Source organism: Paramisgurnus dabryanus, chromosome 12 (genome assembly GCF_030506205.2).
Source record: "Paramisgurnus dabryanus chromosome 12, PD_genome_1.1, whole genome shotgun sequence".
Classification (NCBI taxonomy): domain Eukaryota; kingdom Metazoa; phylum Chordata; class Actinopteri; order Cypriniformes; family Cobitidae; genus Paramisgurnus; species Paramisgurnus dabryanus.
In genome coordinates this window covers 8,740,505-8,766,930 of record NC_133348.1, presented here as the reverse complement: position 1 = coordinate 8,766,930, position 26,426 = coordinate 8,740,505, and the positions used below count along the sequence as shown (strand labels likewise).

At 37.9% G+C, this 26,426-nt stretch overlaps 1 protein-coding gene and 1 pseudogene across 1 annotated transcript; both read left to right on the top strand.

Moving 5' to 3' along the window:
- LOC141279922 (uncharacterized) overlaps positions 1–26,426 on the top strand; it is an 84,019-nt pseudogene that overhangs the window by 20,763 nt on the left and 36,830 nt on the right.
- Positions 11,178–12,272, top strand: LOC135738587 (trace amine-associated receptor 4-like). The gene has a single exon (XM_065256685.1). The coding sequence runs from the start codon at positions 11,178–11,180 to the stop codon at positions 12,270–12,272; it is 1,095 nt and encodes a 364-aa protein (XP_065112757.1).

Sequence of the window (26,426 nt, the reverse complement as noted above, 5' to 3'; positions counted from 1 at the left end):
ACACACAGCAGTGCGGGAAGTCTGAATACAGATGCTTCCTTGAACACCTTGCCAATGCCCCTTAAATACTGACCAGAACAAAGACATCATAAAAACTACAAAAATCCAGTTTGCCCTGTAAAAAGTGATACTAAAGGACACCTGGAGAAAAACCCAGTTTGACCTGTACCAAGTGATACTAAAAGCCACTTGGTAAAAACTAACCAGGAGTATCACGGCAACTGGTCAAACTAGCCAGAAGTATCCTGGCAAAAACCCCACCTCTAAAAGAAATGCATTTTCTATCCTAAATTCTAAAATCTAAACTTTGTACCATCTTTTCTTAGACTTGTAGAAATGAGACCTTTTTTACTCATCGCACCATGACCTTTGAAATAATACTGTACATGAATATGAATATAAAATTACAATCTTAAAACCACATAATATGTACATTACATTATACATTTCAGCAGATACCCAGTGATGTAAGCCTAAAGGCTAACAGTTCAAAAGTCTTTGTGATGGAGAGATTACAACATCAAAGAGTTGCATAACTGGAAACAGTTTCACCTGTGGGTCAAATTTGGGTTATCAACACCACCTGAGGTTTTAATTGTTTCATAGTGTCCTTTCAAAAATAAACTTAAAGTTTATAATATACCAGCTGTACTACACATATTAGATCATTCATTAAAATAAACAGCAAAGGTTAAACAACACATTGATCAAAAAGTGCCAAACAGTTTGTATTTGGTAAATGTTTTAACTTATCTTTTAACATACTGACCTCAATAGTCATTTAGTCATGATTTAAATAATATATGTTTCTGAATTATAACATTAGTGAAGGTTATTAGATACTGTCTATTATAAAGGGTCTCTGTAAATCCATTTAAGATCAAGAGAGGTTGAAATGAAAGAATGGCTTCATTATCTAACAGCAACTATAGGCGCTTTTCCATTCCATACAACCCCAGGGTTTGGTTTGAGTCGGGTTAGCTTGTTTCTGGGGGCTTTTCCACTTGGTGCAGTACGTAGTACCTGATACTTTTTGTTGTACTACCTCGGTTGGGGTTTCAACGGGACGTGAAAACACTGTAGGCAAGGCAGGATTATTTGTATAGCACATTTCATACACAGAGGTCATTCAAAGTGCTTTACATAGAAATGAGAAAACAACATATTAGAGAGAAAAAAAATGTAACAAAAGACGATAAAATCACAATAAAAACAAAGATACTTGAGAATTTAAAAAAAAACAATTAAAGAAAATAAATGTGATTTTAATAAAAAGAATATGTTTGTAATATGTTAAAAATAATAAAACAGGAGTAAAAGTGACTTGAGTTAAAAGTGAGTTAAAAGTTGTTTTTCTTTGTTCAATCGAGAAGAAATTAAGTTTTTTGACATTTCAGGATTTTCTCAATATAATGGACCTCAACAGTTTACAATTTCAACGCAGTTTAAAATTGTAGTTTTGATGCTGATTCAAAGAGTCTAAATCAGTGGTCACCAACCTTTTTACGCCCAAGATCCCCAAACTCAGCCTAAATGTAAGGAAAGATCTACCTATCAAAGGGCCCAAACTGAAACTTCAACTTGAGGCGTTTATTTAGGCTAAATAGTTATATAACATAAAATGCATGGATTAAATTTTCAAATGCTAAGAAAACTCAAAATATTTCCATTTGCCATGTGGCAAAATGAGGGGAAAACATTGTTTGACAAAGTCCTTAACAATTTAAAAAAACTGTCAGTATGTCATTGCAATGTGAAACTTTATCATAATAATGACTTGGTATTTTATAATTATAAGATACTTTCTCATAATAATGACTAAGTGACTCATAATAATGAAAAGCATGGGCGAGGCTAGCCCCTTTTTAGGGGTGCTTCAGCACCCCTAAAAATGAGCTCAGCACCCCTAAAACTTGGGGCAAGAAATTTTATTATTCTAAAATGTTCGTTCGTCTTTGACCAGGTTAAATAATGTCCAAAACATACTCCGTAGTTTGTGGTTTAAAATGAATAATAAGGTAGAAAATTAAAACCTCCCCGCTTAGCAAATGGTGTCATCCTCTTCTTTTACTTCTCTGTACCTGCATCACTTAGCCCGACCATTCAGTGCGAAACACACGCAGAGTGAGATCAGTTAAAAGTGTTGAGATGCAACTTTTTTGTTCAAATCTTACAAAATGTTTACGTTATGTTTATAATGAGCGAGTACATCACGAATCAATCTTTCAAGCCGTGTTTTTGTCTTATAATGAATCACCATGGTACACGTATAATAAGTGTTTATTTTCGGATTATTTTAGTCCGGCGGGTACCCGCGCGCTGCGGAGTAGCAAAGTACCTGGGTGACTCGTCCATAGACTTAAACGGAGAGAAGTAGCGCCGGTTACAATGTTCTTCCGCAAGACGCATGCAGTGCGTCTCAGTGGGTAGTTGCATGCGTGTGTCTCCGTTGTTAAAGTTTATTGTATGATTTATAGTTAATTTGAGACTTATTTTAACAATCGGGAGTCATGTAAACATGACATCACGTGCGTCTTTTCTGGTCAGTCGTCATGAAAACATGGCGTTTGGAACAGAGTGAAAACAAACTACATATCACTGTATACCACCAGTACCGGTAAGTTATGTGTGAAATCACTAACTGTCTGACTATCAAACTAGACAATAAATATGTTTTTAGTTCGTCACATATTTATTTATTTATTTGTTTCGAAAAGGGACAGTGTACATTAATTAACATTTGTATATGTAAATATACCCAAATTAGCCCTAGGGCTAGTTTTCATTGGTAGTCCCTTTGCCAGATGTTATTAGGCTCCAAGCTAAAACAAAAATGGTTAAACATTACAACAATACATCAATACATTACAGCAATCAACAGTTAAAATTCATGAACACCTCTATTAAACACAATTAAATACAACAAGTCTATACTAAATTTAATATTATAAGTAATCCTAATAAAAATAATAATAAACGTAGCAACATTAATGTTCACATTGTTGGTTATGAAGAAGCCATTTCTTAAGATTAAACTTAAAAGAGATAAATGATGAGCACTCTCTAATTGAGTGAGGTACAGCATTCCACTGATGTGAAGCTCTGAATGAAAAAACAGTTTGACCAAATTTTGTTCTCCTACGTGGAATTATACAATCTGCTCTAATTGCACCTCTTGTAATTCTGTTTTCAGCAGATTTAAATATTATAAAATCAGCCAAAGAAGGAGGAGCCATACCATGCATAATCTTATAAACTAAACAACAATTTTTAAAATTGATTAGATTTTCCCAATTAAACAAATTATACTTATTTAAAATGTTACAATGATGAAAGCTAAATTGTTTTTTATCTAAAATTTTAAGTGCTTGTTTGTATAGGGATTCTAAAGGTTTTAAGACTGTCAGATGTGTATTCGACCAAATTGTCAAACAATATGTGACCTGAGAAAGAATCATTGAGTGGAAATATATCTTTGCTGCCTCATTTGACAAGCAATTTCTAATAAACCTAAAATTGACCAGATTAAACTTTATCTGTTTGCAAATTTTTTTTATGTGAATTTTAAAACTAAGACAGGAATCCAAATGTACCCCTAGATATTTATATTCTGATACAACCTGTAATCTCTCTCCTGAAATAAAAATGTCCTGGTTTATATTAGGGTTATGTCCTTTAGAGAAAAACATACCAACTGTTTTTGACACATTTAACCTCAAAAAACTCTGATTAAGCCAGGATGTAACTTTTACCATAACATCTGTCAACTTTTTTATTACCTCTTCTGAATTTTTTCCGTGTGTAAAGATGACTGTATCATCAGCATACATTAAGATATTACATTGTTCACACTCTTTGGGTAAATCATTAATGTACAAGCTAAAGAGAATTGGGCCCAATATTGACCCTTGCGGTACTCCAGTTGATAGACCTACTAAATTAGAATTACAATTATCAATTTTTACTATTTGAGAACGAGAAGAAAGATAAGATTTGATCAAATTTACAGAATGTGTTGAGAAATTAAAATCATTTAATTTATGCAATAAGTTATTATGGTTTATAGTGTCAAATGCTTTCTGTAAATCAAGAAATACAGCCCCTACCACACCACCTTTATCAATTAATGATTTTACCTTTTCTGTAAAGTAACATATGGCACTTTCTGTTGAGTAATTTGCCCTAAAACCAAATTGCATTGGATGTAATTGGAAGGAACTATTATTAAGGTAATCGATAATTTGTTTGGCCACTAGTTTTTCAAAAACCTTTGATATTATAGGTAGGACACTGATAGGCCTATAATTACAGGGTAAACAAGTGTCGCCTCCCTTAAATATGGGAGTCACGACCGCTGGTTTCCAAGAACTAGGGAATATCCCTTGATCTAATGAACAATTAATAATATGAGTTAAAGGGTTAACTATTGAAGAACTAATTTGTTTCAATAAGAGGGTGTCCATACCATAAATATCCTTAGCCCTTGATGACCTCAGAGACATTACCACTCTTTTAACCTCTAACGTAGTTACTGGTCTTAATACAAAAGCTGTATCACTTTCATTAATTGTTTGTGAATAAGGTTGTTGTATAGTAAAACTTTGAGCTATTTTATCCACTGACTCAACAAAATATTGATTAAAAGCCTGTGCCACATCAACTGGGTTCCGTAGCACTATATCATTGATCTTTAATTCAGATGGACTTTTAGTTTTAGTATTATTTTTACCAGTCAGTTTTTTAATCTGACTCCATATTGTTTTTGAATTACCTTGAGATTTTTCAATTATTGTAATAAAAAAATCTGCCTTTGCTTTCCTTAATGTGCAAACTACCTTATTTCTTAACATTACAAATTTCTGTCTGTCATGAGCCATCTTTGATCTTATCGCTAATTTTAACGCATTATCCCGTTCCTTCATTAGTTTTTTACTGTTGTCATTAACCCAGGGGAGGGACTGTTTCTTATACTTGTATTTCTTCTTAATAGAAAAATCACTAATTGTAGATTGTAACTTTTCTGTAAAGATCTGACTAGATATTTCTGAGTCTATATTAGATGATACAAAATCTTCCCAATTCATATTTTCAATTGCTGATTTAAACTCATTTTGCTTATTTTTTGGAATACCGACGAATTCCTTATTACTGGCACGTGTTGTAAATCTTTTGCTCGTTAGTTTTCTAGAAATAAGCACCATATTATGGTCTGACAACCCTGTTATCATATTATATGACTTTATAATTCTCTCCGGTCTGTTACTAAATATTAGGTCAATCTGAGTACTAGTACTGTTTGTTATTCGTGTTGGGCCTTTGATCAGTTGGACTAAATTAAAACCATCAACAACTTGCTTAAACTTCTTCCTTATAGATGTGTCTTCCCAATTTAAATTAAAATCACCCATAACAACAACTTCCTTCTTAAAATCACATTGACATAATACATTCTTAAGTTCATCATAAAAACTACTATTTAAAACAGGTGCTCTATAAATAACTATAAGTGTAAAAGACATCTGAGGTGATAAAATCATATTTATACCTATACATTCTAAATTAATAGGATTTTGCCATATAATCTCATTACAACGGATAGTGTCTCTCACATAAATCATTACGCCACCTCCTTTCTTATCAACTCGATCCTTCCTAAAAAAATCATAACCTGGGATATTTAGAGCAGCTGATGGAGAATTGTCATGCAGCCAGGTTTCTGATAAACAGAGGAAGTCTAAATTAGATTCTAATAATATATGATTAATCTGATCACTTTTTGATTTTAAACTTCGTATATTTAGGTGTCCACCTAATATACCCTTCGGTTTTGCATTCTTATCCCAAATAGTTCTAGAGTTATTTACGGTTTTAAAGACTTTAAATTTCCGATTCTTTTGTACTGCTCTGTTAACCACTGCATGCTGCTTCTTGTTAATATTATTATGATGTACCTCAAGTTTATCGTTCAACTCCATACCGCTTGAACTTGCAGTTGCGTGCAAACAGTCACTGCTTCTGACCGCGACCCGAGAAAGTGTCGTCATCGCCACATGATCAAGTTTATCGTTCAACTTCATACCGCTTGAACTTGTAGTTGCGTGCAGGCAGTCACTGCATCCTACCACCACCCGAGAAAGTGCCGTTTTCGCCACAGGGTAAATCTCCACCGGCTCCACCATCCGTCGATCCAACGATGGCCAGTCATCAGTCGAAACCGACAATTTGTCGGATCCCTCCGGGACACTCATACACTTCGATGGCAATGGCAACGACAACGCTCCCCTCCATGTGCTCCGATCCAGACACTCAACAGGTGCAACGCCCGTCAGCCGAGCCAGTTCGCGATCAAAACTCAGCCGGGCCATCATTGGATCCCCTATGGAGCTCTGAGTAGTGGTAGAGTTGCGTATTAAATCGTCAACAATGCTTCCCTCATCTGTTATGATGGTTGGACCTGGGCACTGGTGAATGTCCCCGGACAAAAGTAAACAGATTGCTATTATCACAGCATTGTTGTGTTGTTGTTTGTACACTGATCCTTCCGATTTTCTTCGGTAAAACCGACGTCTAGTTAAGAAGGTGATAGTGAACGCATACTCTCCGTATCCAGAGAAGCAATTAATCATGTTTGTTTGTTTATGAAAAATCCCATGTTCGTTGTTGTTGTTGTTATTATTTTTTAAATCGATGTTATTAAGAGACTGTTTAAATGAGACATTTACTGGATGGAATAACTTTAAGATTAGCGTGTAGAGTAGCAGAGCAGCAACCACACCCGACCGACCATCCGCCATGACAGTTGCAACAGGTTCAATGAACCAATAGACTAATATGAAGGGGATAACGTTTTTAACCCTTAGTGCAGGAGTCACAAGTGTTTTGTTTTAGACATATACAGTAAAGGTAATGGTTCAATTAAAGGACTGTTAAAAGAAAAGCTGCAAATTAACAAACTATTAATAAACCTACCATATGTTGTAGGAATAAAAGTTATAAATTAGGAGATTTGTCATTTTGACAAAGGCTTAAAACGATACATTGTATATTCACATAAAACCATACCCACACTGCTGCTGTAGCCCACCTTTTGTCCTGATACTTTAATATGGCATTAATGGCAAAAATGTGCTAGCTCACCATTAATTAGAAATAAAAAGGTTGGCAAAAAAAATGCATTTGAAAACTCATCAGATTGATGCTTTAAAATATGTTATTTTAAAAAAATTCTAAGGGGGAGCATGCTCTCTTCTCATCTTTTTCACCCCTGACCCATTTTCATGCCTGAAAGGTCTCCAAAAAAATCTTTATTTTGGAGAGTTAGTTGAACCAATGTTAAAATGATAGCTATTTTACAATAGACATATTATTGGTTTCTGTAGGAAAAAAGAGGGGGTGGTGGCAGCGGAGCTGATTGGGTGCTCAGCACCCCTAAAGCTCTAACCCTAGAATCGCCTCTGATGAAAAGCTTTCTCAAAACGATTAGGTTCTAGTAAGACTTCTTAAATAATTTACATTAGGTCACATACAGTATGTAGCCTAATTGTTTTATAAGAACTGATCCAGTAATGTTTTCAAATGTCATTATAGTCGTATCTTGCTTTAATGACTTTTAATTTAATTAAGTCATTATTATAAGGAATTTTCTCCTTTTAAAAACATATCTGGTTCATCAAATAAGGTCTGACAACGTATGGAATTTTATATTAATTTATAAATGAGCTCCATTCATGTGCATTTGACTGTAACCTATCGAATGATACTTAAAACGTCCCATTATCCATCATCAATCACTAACAGAACCGCTTATCATTTGGCTACTATATGTGAAGAACATGTTCCGTTTCATGTTTTAATCTTGTTGAAGAAACATTCACACACAGTCCACAAAGCAAGGTTCTTATGTGTTTTTATATTATGTGTATATAAAACACAGGAAAAGCGTGTTATGGTGTAATGGCGAAAAATTAATCCTGTCAAATTATGGCTCATCCATTCACCAATTCACACTATACGCGCTGCAGGGTTGTGGTTCGTGAGCGATGCAAATGCTCTGCTCACACGTGCAGTAAAGTGAAACTGACTGATGATTTTTCTATTCAATGCCGAATTCAAAAAATTTACTTTGGTACATAAGAGCAATAAAGCGGCTGACAGGCAAGCAGGGCAAATTAGTCTACAGGCTGCCGGGAATTGTCGTGGTGATCCCGATGTTCCGGGCCTGGACCAACTTATTTTTTCTCGTATTTGCTGGACCTACAGGGAAAGTGTGAAAGGTCGACCGGTCGATCGCAATTGACGTGTTGGCGACCACTGGTTTAAATGATCCCAACCGAGGCATAAGGGCCTTATCTAGCGAAATGATCGTCATTCTCGCCAAAGAAATTAAAAAATATGTACTTTTAAATCATAACTTCTCATCTTGCACTAGCTGTGTGATGTGCCAGCGTGACCTTACATATTACGTAGTCACGTCAAAAGGTCACACGTTACATATGTAAAATGCAAACTTACGGACCATTTTAAACAATAAACTGAAACAAAGCTATTAATTAATATCATTCCACATACAATAACGTCTGAACAGTCCTCTTTCTCCACACTGGAGCGGTAGTTTTGTATACGCATGAGATACGTATGAGATACACATGTCCATAAAACTCTCGTGAATTGAAAAAAGGGAACTTCTGAGTTTAAAAGCTAAAAAGTACATACATCTTTCATACGACTCAAAGGGGTTTATACACTTAAAGCTCCAAGAAGTATTGCTTTAATACACTTAAAAGTCCAGTTTTAAACACCAGGTGTTTTCAACTTTGAAGATGAGCATTTGGTTGTCAATTTCCGGCCTCCTGACAAAGATACAATTATGTTAAATAGTCTTTAGTAATTTTCCCAGCCCTGCATTAAAAACAACCCAGCATATTTTTGAGTGATGGTTAAATTGTTCTTCTGTGGCAAGAAGCCCAGATCAAGAGTGTAATCCTAGCATCTTTAGCAACAACAACATTGCTGTGGATGTGTGCGAACCAAGCAGAGAAATTGGTCTGTAATAATAAACATGAACAATTTCGGGAGATATTTTTATCGGTTACATTGTTACAGCTGTTGGATAAAACCTGATCCAGTTTCACACACTGTATTCCTTTTAAAATGTTGTTAGAAACACATCCGTTTTTTCTGTTCATGTTAGGTAAACTTTGGCTAAAGTTTGTTAGGGCTTTGTTAGAAACTTTGCTAGGTCTCCCTAAAGTGTTGAGATCTGTTGGGCATTAGTTATGTGACAGTAAACAACTAAAGAGGTTCATGTACAGTAATAAAGCACTTAGGTACTAAGAGCGTGACTGCTGATATTAACACCTTTGATTGGTCAAACTCCTGTGAGAGTCATTGCAATAAAACAGAGAAATAACAAGTCTCATGGGTAAATAATATTTACTTATGTGCTTGTGTGACTGACAGCTGTGGTTTAAATATATCTGTTTTTTTTTCATGCTTAATTAATGTATGTGTCTGTCAGAGTTATTGACTGACACAAGCTCAGGTAGAGAATGAAAAGTTTATCAAGACAAACCTTGAATGTTGTTGTTTAAAAATATTAATGGCAAAAGATTCATAGTTTATTTATAATTTACGATTTGAGGAGAGGGACTACTTTTTTAAGTGGAGGTTTTCCTTTACTGCCCAGTTAGTTTTACTTAGTGAGCTGTGATCCAAAGAAATCTACACTGGATTTAGCCCTTATATTTATTCAGTGTTTCATTTGCACTGCTAATGCAATGTTTTACCAGTTGAGGAACAGGAACACTGTTACATCAGGTCCTTCAACATGGATAGTCATTGTCCCGGGCCTTGTCATAAGAAGGGTCCATTAAATATCTTTTTACAGACCTGGGTGTATTAAAGTGATACTTCACCCAAAAATTTAAATTCTGTCATAATTTTATCACTCTAATATTGTTTAAGACCTGTATACATCTCTTTTTTTCTGATGAACATGAAGTAGGATTAAAGCCACAGAAAATACAAGGGAACCCCCACGTTGGGGATGCAATGGGGAGGACCGAGCCTAACACCTAGGATTACAGAAAATACAGCTAGTGAGAGGCTGACAGCCGATGCTCTGCAACATCAGCTGCCAAGTGGAGGGTGGTCAAGAAAAACTTTTACACTTTTTGACCAAACAGCCTTCCATAATGGTACTACGGTGCAGCACCAATACAGGGCTGCAAGCCAACATGCGAGGCGGCGCTCAGTGTTCCACCAGATGAGGAGAGAACACGAAGGAAACCGGCTCAACATGTACACTATAGAATCTAGTGAACGTGTTAGGTGTCGCACCATCAGCAGCTCTGCAGATGTCTGTCAGGGAGGAACCAAGAGCTAGTGCCCAAGATGAAGCAAAACTTCTAGTAGAGTGTGCTCTTAAATTAAATGGGCACGGGGTGTCCTGCCATTCATAAGCAAAGGGAGACATCCTCGGCTTGGTGACATCTCTCCCTCTCTGCTGACCACTGTAACAGACAAAGAGCTGTTTTGAGGTCCTAAAGTTTTGCGTTCTGTCACCGTATAACCGCAATGCCCATACCGGACATAGCAAAGCCATGGTTGGATCTAGGATCTAGTGTAAAGTCTTAGTCAAGAAGACTCCAGATAAAGCTGGTTCTTGACTTGGCCTTGACTCTGACTCAAGTTGGACTCGACTACAACACTACTTTTACTTAGGACATAAAAATAAAGTGGATTTTTTTTACCACTAAATGCTGGTTGTTTACACACAATGTGGAGACACGTGCACCTCACAAAAGTTAATTTTGTCCCCTTTAAAATAAAGCTGTTCACAGGGATGCCATAGAAGAACCCTTTTTGGTTTCCCAAAGAAGATCTATTACTTTTATAGTCTAAAAAAACTGCCACAAAGAACCTTTTCTGAAAAAGATGCTAAATATATTTTAAACATACAGCCAAAAATGAATTTTCTCTGGCATTGTTTATTTTTCACGTTTAAGATACACGGTTCAGTTCAGTCACAATGGGGAAGGGGGGGGGGGTCTGACAGTATATATAAACACATCTGTGGTACATTAAGTTCATATGTGGAGTTAGATTGAATTGGCATGTACTCTATTTATGTTTATGTTTCTTTAGATATTTGCCTTAACCATGTTGTAATTTCTAAAATGGTTTTGTTTAAACTTTGTTTTATAATTGTCTGTCTGTTTACAATTACAAAGGAAGTCCTCTCAGATTCTCAGGCAGACGCGATAACTTTTAATGAGACTGAGAATATTCTCCTGTGTTATCCTTCACATCCAGACTCTTGTCCTAGAGCTCATCGTCTCACTGTTGTTAAAGTGGCAATGTACGCTTTCATGTTACTCATGATTTTCACAACAGTGTTTGGAAATCTGCTGATCATCATCTCCATCTCTCACTTCAAACAGCTTCAGTCTCCAACTCATCTGATCGTTTGTTCTCTGGCCGCTAGCGACTGTCTGCTGGGTTTACTGGTGATGCCCTACAGTATGGTGCGAGCTGTCGAGGGCTGCTGGTTTTTGGGAGATGTTTTTTGTAAAGTTCATTCTAGTTTGGACATGACCTTCTGTATCTCTTCTTTAATACATCTTAGTTTAATATCTATTGATAGATACTGGGCCATTTGTGACCCTCTGAGGTACAAAATGAGGATCACAAACAACACTGTGACTGTATTAATCCTCTTTACGTGGCTCTTTTCATGTCTGTACAGTTTTAGCATTGTGTTTTCAGGGGTAAACAAAGTTGGATTGGAAACACTCATTATGCAGGCTTACTGCGTGGGAAGTTGTGTTCTGTTTTTTAACAGACAGTGGGGTCTTATTTGTCCCATTCTTACATTCTTTCTTCCTGGGACTATTATGAGCTGTCTGTATATCAAGATTTTTCATGTGGCAAGAAAACACGCAAGAGTTATGTCAGAAAGAGTGACTGGAGAGTTAAAGAGTCAAAGCTCTGCACAGAGAGAAAGAAAAGCAGCTAAAACTTTGGCCATTGTCATGGGTGTATTTTTGCTTTGTTGGTTGCCTTTTTTCACTGTTACTGTTATTGACCCTTTTTTAAATTTTGTGACCCCAGCTGATGTTTTTGAAGTTTTAGTTTGGTTTGCATATCTTAACGCTACTTGTAATCCTTTGATCTATGGATTTTTCTATCCACGTTTTCAAAAGGCCTTTACAACTCTCATATCCACTTATATCTGTGGCTTCAAGAAGTCAATAAGTTTGGCATTTGAATAAAGAGTGACAATCTGTTTTATGTTTAATTTGTATAAATATTTCTGGCTCTAAATAAATTAAATGTTTTCATCTGCTTGTTGATGTATGTGTAAAAAATTTAGTTACTGTTATACATTTATTTTAAGAAGTTGTTTGATCATGGCAATCTTAGTTGATGCAAAATTGCCAGGATCGAACAATTAAACAAATCATTCAAAAAGGGATCATTCATCCAAAATAAATATTTTATAGTTATTAACTAAACCTCATGTACTTTTAAAACTGTATGCATTCCTTTCCTCTGTTGAACACAAATATATTTTTTAATCGTTCGCACCTTTTAGGTAAATAAAAGTTTTACATCGATTTAAATTGTAAGAGTTTTGTCTTGTGTTCTGTTCTGTTTTGTTGTCAGGTCTTTTATTTTGACATCATGTTTTGTTTCCGGTCTTTTATTTTGAAATCTGGTCATGTCACACTTCACTTTGTACTTCCTGTTTATTCACTATAAATTTGGTTCACTGAGATCATTTCCCTGCGAAGTATTGTATGTGTAACAGCTACCTTACCGAGCGTTTTTTGTCTTGTTATTGTTTCTTGTTTTGGATCATGGTCATGGTTTTGACCTCTTGCCTATTTATTTGGATTACGCTATTTGGATGTTTTTGCCTGCCTGTGTGGTTTTACTTTTGCAATAAACCTCCTGCACATGGATTCGTCTCCTTCCCGCTTCGTTACATAAATCCAGATTAAAATATAAACACACAGTCATGTGTGCATTATGATGTTTCAGACACTTGTTTATGAAAGTGATTTTAACAAATGTGAAATGAGGAGAAAAAAGCTAAAACCACAATTTTCTGTTAAAAACTTTCACATAGCATATTTAGGTTATAATAACATTTAAAGATTTATTATAAAACATATAATTTTTTTCCGCAAAATGCTATAAATCTTTTGAATCAATATATAAATGTGCATTCATCTTTGCCATGTTATATTCATTTAGTTGACTAGTTGTATAAACTTATTAAAAAAAACATTAATGCATTAATCCAAACACTTACTTTGTCATATTAAGAACACTGTCATTGCTGCTGTCATCCTTGGGACTCCGTCGCTGAACTTTTTTGACAATAATCAGTTGTAATATGTTTTGGTTCTGCTCGATTTTCATTGACTTCGAGTAAAATAATGGAAAGTTTTTCATAAGATCCTCTGGGGTCAATGTGTTAGCATGACAGAAGCTTGATGCTGTCGTGTAAGAATAAGTAACAGCTGCCATTTTTCCGTCGCCCGAGTGGCTTACGTTCTTCCCCGCCACAGAAAACCACCACAGGTTTTTCAATGCCATTTTTGTTTGTTTGTTGACAAATATAGAAAAGTCTAACATTTTAAAGTTGTCCAAATAATCCATTTTCGGCTTCCATTTCGGTTTTCGGCCAAGTGAATCCTGAATTTTCAGTTTCGGCCCAGAGTTTTCATTTCGGTGCACCACTACCAAATACACAAAATAAACTTTTTAGCAATGAAATAAGTGATTTTTAAAGGACAAGTTCGATATTTTACACTTAAAGCCCTGTTTTCAGATTGTTTATGATGAAATAGAACGGTTTTGACTGAAATTTGGACATATGCTGCTGGCGCGAGAATTTTTCTTCTTTTTTTGGTTTCTGTGGTAGCACCCCCCACCCCCACAATGGCTGTATAGGTCCACTGGAACAATCCTTTCTAAAATGCGTTAAAATTTCGTTTACAAAGATGTGAAACTCACTGAGTGGTCAGGGGTGTTCACTAATATGCTCACACAAAAATCGCTGCAGAAGTTGCTTCACAACCAGTGTTTTACCATTCGTTGTAAACTTGTGGACCTATTTTTCCAAACGCCTCACACACGTACATTCTTCTGCTGAGAGCTTGAATAATAGACACTCCAGCCCAGTTGGTGGCGATAATCCACAGTTCATCAAAATCGACCTTAAAACCCACATCCTCCCATACAAATGTCTCGAAATCCATTTCCAAGTTGACACAGATAACTGATCTTTTAAAAATGTTTGGATAGCGTAGTCCACGATAGCACGACTGTTTAAAACTACAAAAAGAATACAAATAACTCAGTTTCCGGTGGCGGAGTAATACCGTATCTCACAGCCAGTGGCGGCTCGTGACTGCTCATCCGAGGGGCACTAAATCAAAATAAGTGTTTGGAGTGTCATGTGTATGGTTGCTTTTTTTAAAATATGTGTTCTGCACGTCGAGAGATCACGTGTGCATCACATGTTTTGTCAAAATAAGTGCCTGCTCAACACGCGTCCAAACCGTTTATAATAAAAGAGACGCTCACGTTCACAAAAGACACGCAAGACACTCCCTTAACAGTAAAATCTAATAAGATTATGCAGTATCTGGCAAACGTGAATCCAATTCAATTCAATTCAATTCAATTTTATTTATATAGCGCTTTTCACAAAAGTCAATTGTTTCAAAGCAGCTTTACATAAATAGAAGCAGTGAAAAGCACAGAAAACGACAGATAGCACAACAAAATACATGATAGCATGAGCAGTTAAATTTGCTGCGGCTATGACTCAATATTATAATTGCACGTATTACTAAAGCAACGTATAGTGGAGGAAGCTAGTTAAAGCCCAAAAAGGCTGCCTCCCCGGGGTGAAAAACCCCCTAGGAGAAAAAAAACCCCCCGGGCTTTTATCCGAGGAAAAATAAGTCCTAGGAGGGAAAAACCCTTGGGAGAACGGAAATGGAGATTTAGCGGAGATTAAGCGGTTCTGCCGGTGATCGTTGGTCAGGTATCAGCTGGGCATAACGTTGAAGGACAGCCAGTAGATCAGAGGTGTGCCGACTTTCACATCTACCGGGACTGGGTCTGTTTGTCTCGTCCTCGGGTCGAGGACGAGACAGGGAGAGAAAAACAAAATCGTATTAGCGTAGCGGCCGTTCATATGTATTGAAGTGTCACACAGTGATGTGGTTTAACTCAGCTTAGTTCCAGACAGACTAAATATTGCGGCATAATTATGTTATCCACAGTTGAGGATTTAGCAAATTGGGGGCCCAATGCGAGGGTATATATGGTAAATAAGGGTCACCTTCCGATCTTTAAGAGAAAATGAAACCTGACGACCCGTTTGACTAAGGCCTAAAGCCCCACTGTCGTCGTTAATGCAGGTTCAGTGGCAAACGGGTCTATATTGTATACCATTTACAGGACCAGGAGAAAACGCCAAAAAAACATCGCAACCCGACCATACGTGTTAACCCGTTTGACTAAGGCCGGAAGCCCCACTGTCGTCGTTAATGCAGGTTCAGTGGCAAACGGATCTGTATGGCATACTATTCATAAGACTTACGATAGCGCCAAAATCGCAACCCGACCATACGTGCCAACCCGTTTGACTAAGGCTGGAGGCCCCACTGTCGTCGTTAATGCAGGTTCAGTGGCAAACGGGTATGTATGGCATACTATTCACAAGACACACGAAAGCGCGAAAAACGCAACCCGACCATACATACCAACCCGTTTGACTAAGGCTGGAGGCCCCACTGTCGTCGTTAATGCAGGTTCAGTGGCAAACGGGTCTGTATGGCATACTATTCATAAGACTTACGATAGCGCCAAAATCGCAACCCGACCATACGTGCCAACCCGTTTGACTAAGGCTGGAGGCCCCACTGTCGTCGTTAATGCAGGTTCAGTGGCAAACGGGTATGTATGGCATACTATTCACAAGACACACGAAAGCGCGAAAAACGCAACCCGACCATACATACCAACCCGTTTGACTAAGGCTGGAGGCCCCACTGTCGTCGTTAATGCAGGTTCAGTGGCAAACGGGTCTGTATGGCATACTATTCACAAGACACACGAAAGCGCGAAAAACGCAACCCGACCATACATACCAACCCGTTTGACTAAGGCTGGAGGCCCCACTGTTGTCGTTAATGCAGGTTCAGTGGCAAACGGGTCTGTATGGCATACTATTCACAAGACACACGAAAGCACCAAAATCGCAACCCGACCATACGTGCCAAACCGTTTGACTAAGGCCGGAAGCCCCACTGTCGTCGTTAATGCAGGTTCAGTGGCAAACGGTGGCAAACTATTTAATGCAATTCATTTTAAGTGTTCATGCAGAAAAGGTTTTTATTTATTTATTTGGTTGGTCTGTGTTATGACCGTGAGTGCTTTGTTCCGTGAAAATAACTATTGCGAGTTAAGAACCTTTACTAGACAAATTATGCGAATGCTTTGTTGAAGAGAAAAGTTTTAAGTCTAGATTTAAAATGATCGACTGTGTCTGATTCTCGGACATCGGTTGGTAAATCATTCCAGAGCTTAGGGGCTAAGTAGGAAAAGGATCTTCCACTTTTAGACACTTTTGATAGTCTAGGGATAATCAATAGGCCCGAATTTTGCGACCGTAGTGTGCGTGATGGATTGTATTCTGATAGTAATTCTCTAAGATATGAGGGTGCTAAGCCATTTAAAGCTTTGTAGGTGATTAGTGATATTTTAAATTGGATGCGATATTTAACTGGTAGCCAGTGTAAAGATGCCAGAATTGGGCTTATGTGGTCATACTTCTTAGATCGAGTAAGTACCCTTGCAGAAGCGTTTTGAACTAGCTGAAGCTTGTTGACCTGATTTGAATGGCATCCCCCGAGTAGCGAGTTACAATAGTCTATTCTAGAGGTCATAAAAGCATGAATAAGCTTCTCTGCGTCAGATGTAGACAGTATATGTCGTATTTTTGAGATATTTCTAAGATGGAAGAATGCTGTGCGGCAGACGTTGGCGATATGACTATCAAAGGATAAGTTGCTGTCGAACATCACACCTAAGTTCCTAACCGTGGAAGATGGCACCACAGTACAGCCATCTATGTGCAATTTGTAATCTGACATATTATGTTTATAGCGATTTGGTTCAATAATAAGTACCTCTGTCTTATTGGAGTTGAGCTTAAGAAAGTTATGTGCCATCCAGTCACTAACATCGCTAATGCAGTCTTTTAGCTTAGAAAACGTGTGTGTTTCGCTGGGATGCGAGGAGATGTAAAGCTGGGTATCATCCGCATAGCAGTGAAAACTTATGTTATGTTTCCTGATAATGTCTCCTAGGGGTAACATGTATAACGAGAACAGGATAGGACCTAAAACTGATCCCTGCGGTACACCGTATTTAACCAGGGAGTGATATGACTCTTCCTCATTTACATAAACAAAGTGATAGCGATTGGTTAGATATGACCTAATTATTACGTAGGAGCAGGCTTCACTCAATTTATTATAAGAGTGCTTGACCAGACTTATAAATGATCTCAAAGAACAAAGAAAAGGGCCGCACTTTGCATATAAAAACGTATTTTTTATTGGCACAGACGCGTTTCGGCTTTGCGCCTTCCTCAGTGTGCTTAAGTGAATGAACATTCCAAACTCATTCATGTATATCTACCCCGCCATACACCCACACAATCGACCAATGATAATGTAGTGTCATCCCATTCATCAATCATTCAATTAAAACAATTAATATAATCATCATTTTTTGTTTTTTAACACATTGTACACAGAACTACATCAGAAGTACACCAAAGTTACTCAGATCAAGTGAACCAATAACAGTTTTTTACAAAAAACAAGTCAATGACAATTCTTCATTCATGCCATTAGGTGTGCATGTATTCAAATTAAAAATATACCACGCCTCCCTCTGTAGAAGGCGGTTCTCACGATCTCCTCCTCTCATAAGCCGACTAACTGTTTCTAAACCCATAAACCTAAGTGTGTTAGCATCATGTCCTGCGCTGTTAAAGTGTCTTGCTACTGGGGACCTTTCATCATTCTTCCTAATGTTGCACTTATGTTCACAAATTCTGGTTTTCAATTGGCGTTTAGTTTTGCCCACATACAATAACCCACATGGGCATGTCAGTAAATACACCACAAAGGAAGTTAAACAAGTGATTCTGCCTTTCACTCTGAACGTCCTGTTAGATTTTGGATGCGTAAAAGTTTTTTCAGTGAGCATGTAATTGCATGCCACACAATTAAAGCACTTAAAATTGCCGTCTGGGATTTTGAAAGAAAGACGCAGCGGACTCGGCGCAGGCAAATACGATCGCACCAAACGATCTCTCAAATTAGATGCTCTTTTATAACAAAATCGCGGAGGGTCTTGGAAAGCATGACCGATTGTGGGGTCACTGCTTAAAACGTGCCAGTGTCGTTGAACGATATGTTTTAATGAATGTGATATGTGTCCATAAGTAGACACAAACGTAATTGGAGTATCTGTATGTGGTTTCTGCGCTCTGTCAGTCATTATATTTGTGCGTTCGATGTTGCGTACCCGCTCAAGGCAATCTCGTAATAATGTGTTATCATATCCCCTATTTGCGAATCTTTGACATAGCTCTCCTGCCTGTCTTTCAAAAGCCTCTTCACTGTCACAAATACGGCGTACCCTTAGTAACTGACTATACGGTAAACTGCGTTTCAGTGATGGTGGGTGAAAACTCTTGTAATCTAGAAACGCGTTACGATCTGTATCTTTTCTGTAAATCTCAGTGTGTAGTACATTATCACATTTTTTAACCCATACATCCAAGAAAGCCATGGCATTGGGATCAGAGTTTAAGGTGAATTGAATGGAAGGCAGTCTAGTGTTAACATAATCATGAAAAGCTTCCAACTCTTCCTTCGTTCCCTTCCATATAAAAAACACATCATCAATATATCTGTACCATACCTTAAGATGTTTTTTGAATTCATTATCGGAATAAATAAAATCATGCTCGAATTTTCCCATAAACAAATTGGCATAATTGGGTGCCATTGGCGAACCCATGGCAGTTCCTTGTGTTTGTAGATAAAATTTATCCTGAAACATGAAATAGTTTTTGGTCAAGACATCATTAGCCAATGAGATTAAAAAATCAGTGTGTTCCACATGATGGGTCTGCAGATAGTACTTTAAAGACGCTAAACCCGCTGTGTGTGGAATGTTCGTATACAAACTTGTCACATCCATTGTACATAATATATCAGATACATTCACTTCTCCTATACTAGATATTTTTTTCAAAAAATCAGTCGTATCCTTCAAAAAAGATGGCAGTTTATACACAAGATCCTTTATATGGCAATCAATGTATTGTGAAAGAGGCTCTGTTATAGATTGATTGCCAGACACAATAGGACGGCCAGGTGGATCATTTAGCCTTTTGTGAATTTTTGGAAGGGTATAAATGACTGGTCGTACTGGGTTAATCTGTAACAAATATTTATACTCTTTGTCATCAATAATTGCATCATTCAGTGCTTTTTTTAATTTAGATTTTATCTCATTGCTAAATTTCATAGTCGGATCAGCAGATAAACACTTGTATGCATTTTCATCACCAAGTTGTCTCTCTATCTCTGCAACATAAGACAACTTGTCCTGAATGACAATAGATCCACCCTTATCAGCAGGTTTAATCACAATATCATTGTCCAGCATCAACTGTTTTAAAGCCTCTTTTTCAGAAATTAAAAGGTTGGGCCTAATTGAATAGTCCTCTCTTCTCACATGGCTAAATGTGTCTTGTTCCACCAATCGACAAAACGTCTCTAGTGAGGGACTGTTAACCGGAGGAAGAAAAGTACTTCTTTGTTTAAACACAGTCTTTTTTGCGACAGGGGTGCATTCCTGGGTTAGCGTCTCTTGTTGAGTATACAGTCTATCCGTCCCTTTCAAATAAAACGCCCTCAGGCGAATGGATCTAAAAAATTTAAACATTTCTACTTTCAAAGTGAAAGGGTCATTTACCTTTACAGGAACAAAAGAGAGGCCCTTGGATAGCACGGAAAGTTGGTCTTCACTTAACTGTTTAGATGAGATGTTAATGACGTTGGTACTGTCACTTACTATCTTCGCGTGTTTATGTTTCTTCTTCCCCCTCCGCGTCTTGCGGCTGTGTGTTGGTCTGTTACTGGGGCTGCCATAGGAGGCGGGCGCCGGTTGCGTAAAAAACGGGTAGTGACGGATGAGTCGGTGTCGGTGCTCAAATCCCCAGATGAGGCAGTGCTGGGTGCTCTACGCTGTCTTTCAATGACTCTGTTGGGGCCTTGTTTTCCTCGAAGCCAGGGATACACAGTTTTGTTCCTATAATCCATCGTATCTCTCCGGTATTTATCCATTTTAATGCGCTGTGTTTCAGTTTTATATGTACTTATTTGCGCTTCACACTTATCCAAAAGTTCTTTGAGCTGTGTCGAAGAAAACCTGCTCTTAAGTTGTGTCTCGAGATCGGCAATCTCCTCACGAACTGTAGTCAGCCTATTATTTTGGTTATCAATGATAAGCAGCATCAGATCAAGGGAACATTTGTTAAGTATATCGCACCAAGACCCTCCGCGATTTTGTTATAAAAGAGCATCTAATTTGAGAGATCGTTTGGTGCGATCGTATTTGCCTGCGCCGAGTCCGCTGCGTCTTTCTTTCAAAATCCCAGACGGCAATTTTAAGTGCTTTAATTGTGTGGCATGCAATTACATGCTCACTGAAAAAACTTTTACGCATCCAAAATCTAACAGGACGTTCAGAGTGAAAGGCAGAATCACTTGTTTAACTTCCTTTGTGGTGTATTTACTGACATGCCCATGTGGGTTATTGTATGTGGGCAAAACTAAACGCCAATTGAAAACCAGAATTTGTGAACATAAGTGCAACATTAGGAAGAATGATGAAAGGTCCCCAGTAGCAAGACACTTTAACAGCGCAGGACATGATGCTAACACACTTAGGTTTATGGGTTTAGAAACAGTTAGTCGGCTTATGAGAGGAGGAGATCGTGAGAACCGCCTTCTACAGAGGGAGGCGTGGTATATTTTTAATTTGAATACATGCACACCTAATGGCATGAATGAAGAATTGTCATTGACTTGTTTTTTGTAAAAAACTGTTATTGGTTCACTTGATCTGAGTAACTTTGGTGTACTTCTGATGTAGTTCTGTGTACAATGTGTTAAAAAACAAAAAATGATGATTATATTAATTGTTTTAATTGAATGATTGATGAATGGGATGACACTACATTATCATTGGTCGATTGTGTGGGTGTATGGCGGGGTAGATATACATGAATGAGTTTGGAATGTTCATTCACTTAAGCACACTGAGGAAGGCGCAAAGCCGAAACGCGTCTGTGCCAATAAAAAATACGTTTTTATATGCAAAGTGCGGCCCTTTTCTTTGTTCTTTGAGATCATTTATAAGTCTGGTCAAGCACTCTTATAATAAATTGAGTGAAGCCTGCTCCTACGTAATAATTGTTTGAGAAATCATTGAGCGGAGCTCCTCCAACTATGTCATATGAAGAAGTTGAACGCCTCACTAATGTGAGAGCCAGCACCTTCGCATACACCGATCAGGATTCTACACGAATTCTCTTCCCTCTTACTACTATGGAAATGCCGAACGACACCTGGGAGATGCAATATAATCTGCTGGAAAATCTCCGAAAGAAAGAAACAAGAGCACTGCTCCATGGTAGCGTACTTTCACAATACTGGCGCAACAAACGTATACCGAGAGGATTACGCATCATGAAGGAACCCACTTTGGGTCGTGATGATCCGGATTTCTGCAACAAGTGGTGCGATATACTTAACAAATGTTCCCTTGATCTGATGCTGCTTATCATTGATAACCAAAATAATAGGCTGACTACAGTTCGTGAGGAGATTGCCGATCTCGAGACACAACTTAAGAGCAGGTTTTCTTCGACACAGCTCAAAGAACTTTTGGATAAGTGTGAAGCGCAAATAAGTACATATAAAACTGAAACACAGCGCATTAAAATGGATAAATACCGGAGAGATACGATGGATTATAGGAACAAAACTGTGTATCCCTGGCTTCGAGGAAAACAAGGCCCCAACAGAGTCATTGAAAGACAGCGTAGAGCACCCAGCACTGCCTCATCTGGGGATTTGAGCACCGACACCGACTCATCCGTCACTACCCGTTTTTTACGCAACCGGCGCCCGCCTCCTATGGCAGCCCCAGTAACAGACCAACACACAGCCGCAAGACGCGGAGGGGGAAGAAGAAACATAAACACGCGAAGATAGTAAGTGACAGTACCAACGTCATTAACATCTCATCTAAACAGTTAAGTGAAGACCAACTTTCCGTGCTATCCAAGGGCCTCTCTTTTGTTCCTGTAAAGGTAAATGACCCTTTCACTTTGAAAGTAGAAATGTTTAAATTTTTTAGATCCATTCGCCTGAGGGCGTTTTATTTGAAAGGGACGGATAGACTGTATACTCAACAAGAGACGCTAACCCAGGAATGCACCCCTGTCGCAAAAAAGACTGTGTTTAAACAAAGAAGTACTTTTCTTCCTCCGGTTAACAGTCCCTCACTAGAGACGTTTTGTCGATTGGTGGAACAAGACACATTTAGCCATGTGAGAAGAGAGGACTATTCAATTAGGCCCAACCTTTTAATTTCTGAAAAAGAGGCTTTAAAACAGTTGATGCTGGACAATGATATTGTGATTAAACCTGCTGATAAGGGTGGATCTATTGTCATTCAGGACAAGTTGTCTTATGTTGCAGAGATAGAGAGACAACTTGGTGATGAAAATGCATACAAGTGTTTATCTGCTGATCCGACTATGAAATTTAGCAATGAGATAAAATCTAAATTAAAAAAAGCACTGAATGATGCAATTATTGATGACAAAGAGTATAAATATTTGTTACAGATTAACCCAGTACGACCAGTCATTTATACCCTTCCAAAAATTCACAAAAGGCTAAATGATCCACCTGGCCGTCCTATTGTGTCTGGCAATCAATCTATAACAGAGCCTCTTTCACAATACATTGATTGCCATATAAAGGATCTTGTGTATAAACTGCCATCTTTTTTGAAGGATACGACTGATTTTTTGAAAAAAATATCTAGTATAGGAGAAGTGAATGTATCTGATATATTATGTACAATGGATGTGACAAGTTTGTATACGAACATTCCACACACAGCGGGTTTAGCGTCTTTAAAGTACTATCTGCAGACCCATCATGTGGAACACACTGATTTTTTAATCTCATTGGCTAATGATGTCTTGACCAAAAACTATTTCATGTTTCAGGATAAATTTTATCTACAAACACAAGGAACTGCCATGGGTTCGCCAATGGCACCCAATTATGCCAATTTGTTTATGGGAAAATTCGAGCATGATTTTATTTATTCCGATAATGAATTCAAAAAACATCTTAAGGTATGGTACAGATATATTGATGATGTGTTTTTTATATGGAAGGGAACGAAGGAAGAGTTGGAAGCTTTTCATGATTATGTTAACACTAGACTGCCTTCCATTCAATTCACCTTAAACTCTGATCCCAATGCCATGGCTTTCTTGGATGTATGGGTTAAAAAATGTGATAATGTACTACACACTGAGATTTACAGAAAAGATACAGATCGTAACGCGTTTCTAGATTACAAGAGCTTTCACCCACCATCACTGAAACGCAGTTTACCGTATAGTCAGTTACTAAGGGTACGCCGTATTTGTGACAGTGAAGAGGCTTTTGAAAGACAGGCAGGAGAGCTATGTCAAAGATTCGCAAATAGGGGATATGATAACACATTATTACGAGATTGCCTTGAGCGGGTACGCAACATCGAACGCACAAATATAATGACTGACAGAGCGCAGAAACCACATACAGATACTCCAATTACGTTTGTGTCTACTTATGGACACATATCACATTCATTAAAACATATCGTTCAACGACACTGGCACGTTTTAAGCAGTGACCCCACAATCGGTCATGCTTTCCAAGACCCTCCGCGATTTTGTTATAAAAGAGCATCTAATTTGAGAGATCGTTTGGTGCGATCGTATTTGCCTGCGCCGAGTCCGCTGCGTCTTTCTTTCAAAATCCCAGACGGCAATTTTAAGTGCTTTAATTGTGTGGCATGCAATTACATGCTCACTGAAAAAACTTTTACGCATCCAAAATCTAACAGGACGTTCAGAGTGAAAGGCAGAATCACTTGTTTAACTTCCTTTGTGGTGTATTTACTGACATGCCCATGTGGGTTATTGTATGTGGGCAAAACTAAACGCCAATTGAAAACCAGAATTTGTGAACATAAGTGCAACATTAGGAAGAATGATGAAAGGTCCCCAGTAGCAAGACACTTTAACAGCGCAGGACATGATGCTAACACACTTAGGTTTATGGGTTTAGAAACAGTTAGTCGGCTTATGAGAGGAGGAGATCGTTAGAACCGCCTTCTACAGAGGGAGGCGTGGTATATTTTTAATTTGAATACATGCACACCTAATGGCATGAATGAAGAATTGTCATTGACTTGTTTTTTGTAAAAAACTGTTATTGGTTCACTTGATCTGAGTAACTTTGGTGTACTTCTGATGTAGTTCTGTGTACAATGTGTTAAAAAACAAAAAATGATGATTATATTAATTGTTTTAATTGAATGATTGATGAATGGGATGACACTACATTATCATTGGTCGATTGTGTGGGTGTATGGCGGGGTAGATATGACCTAAACCAGGCTAGCGCCTGACCACTGATACCAACATAGTTTTCTAGTCTATTGAGTAGGATTCTGTGGTCTATTGTGTCAAATGCTGCACTAAGGTCTAGTAATATAAGGATTGAGATTTCACCACGATCGGATGTTAATAGGAGGTAATTTGTAACTCTAAGCAACGCTGTCTCTGTGCTATGGTGGGGCCTGAATCCTGATTGGAACTTTTCATATGTACTATTATTTGTCAAGAATGTGCGTAACTGGCTTGCCACTACCTTTTCTAATATTTTCGAAAGAAAAGGGAGATTTGAGATTGGTCTAAAGTTATTAAGTTCTCCTTGCTCAAGCTGTGGTTTTTTAATCAGCGGTTTAATAACTGCTAACTTGAAAGCTGTTGGAACGTATCCTATTTCTAGCGATGAGTTAAAGATATTTAGAACCGGGGTTGACACTACAGGGAATACTTCTTTAAGTAGTTTTGTGGGAACGGGATCTAATATACAGGACGATGATTTGGATGATGTGACTAGTTTAGAGAGCTCATCTATTGTAGTAGGTTTAAATGAATCAAGATGTTCGTATGGTAGTCTAGTGTTAAGTGAACTAATGGGTAGAGTGGTGGCTGCCTGGGTAGCTACGATGTTTTCCCTAATAGCCGAAATTTTGTTAGAAAAGAAGTTCATGAAGTCGTTACTATTGTGTTGAAGTTTACTATTGGTTTCTGTTTGTTCTTTGTTTCTGGTCAGTTTCGCAACTGTGCTAAAGAGGAAACGAGGGTTATTATGATTCTCATTTATAAGCTTGCTAAGATATGTAGATCTGGCGGTTTTAATAGCCTGTCTGTAGTGTTTAACACTCTGTTTCCATGCTGCGCGCCATACTTCTAACTTTGTGCTTCTATAGTTTCTTTCCATTTTTCTAGCTGCCTTTTTAAGGGCTGCTGTGTCATGGTCATACCATGGAGCTGGCGGTTTTTCTTTGAATCTCTTTTTTCGAATGGGAGCAACGGCATCCAATGTGTTAGAACAGACATTGTTTAGGTTTTCTATTTCAATATCTAGATCGTCACAGTTATCTGCTACATGTTTCATTTGGGACAGGTCTGGAAGAGTGCTAATAAAGCTATCTTTAGTGGTGGAAATTATTGTTCTGGCTAGTCGGTAGCATGTTGTAGATTAAGTGATCCTATCTAGAAGTACAGTGTATGACACAAGGTAATGGTCAGAAACTGCATCACTCTGAGGTGATATTTCGACGTCATTAATATTGAGTCCGAGTGACAGAATTAAGTCTAATGTGTGATTACGAGTATGCGTTGGCCCTGTCACGTTTTGTCTAATATTGAGAGAATTTAGAACATCTATAAACGCACGTCCTAATGCGTCTTTTCGGTTGTCCACATGGACATTAAAATCACCAACAATAAGAGCTTTATCTACAGTGACTACAAGCTCAGATAGGAAATCTGCTATTTCATTAAGGAAATCTGCATGGTGGCCCGGTGGTCTATAGATTGTCGCTAAAGCAAAAGAAAGCTGTTTGTGGTTACGATCAGTTATTTCCATATTTAACAACAT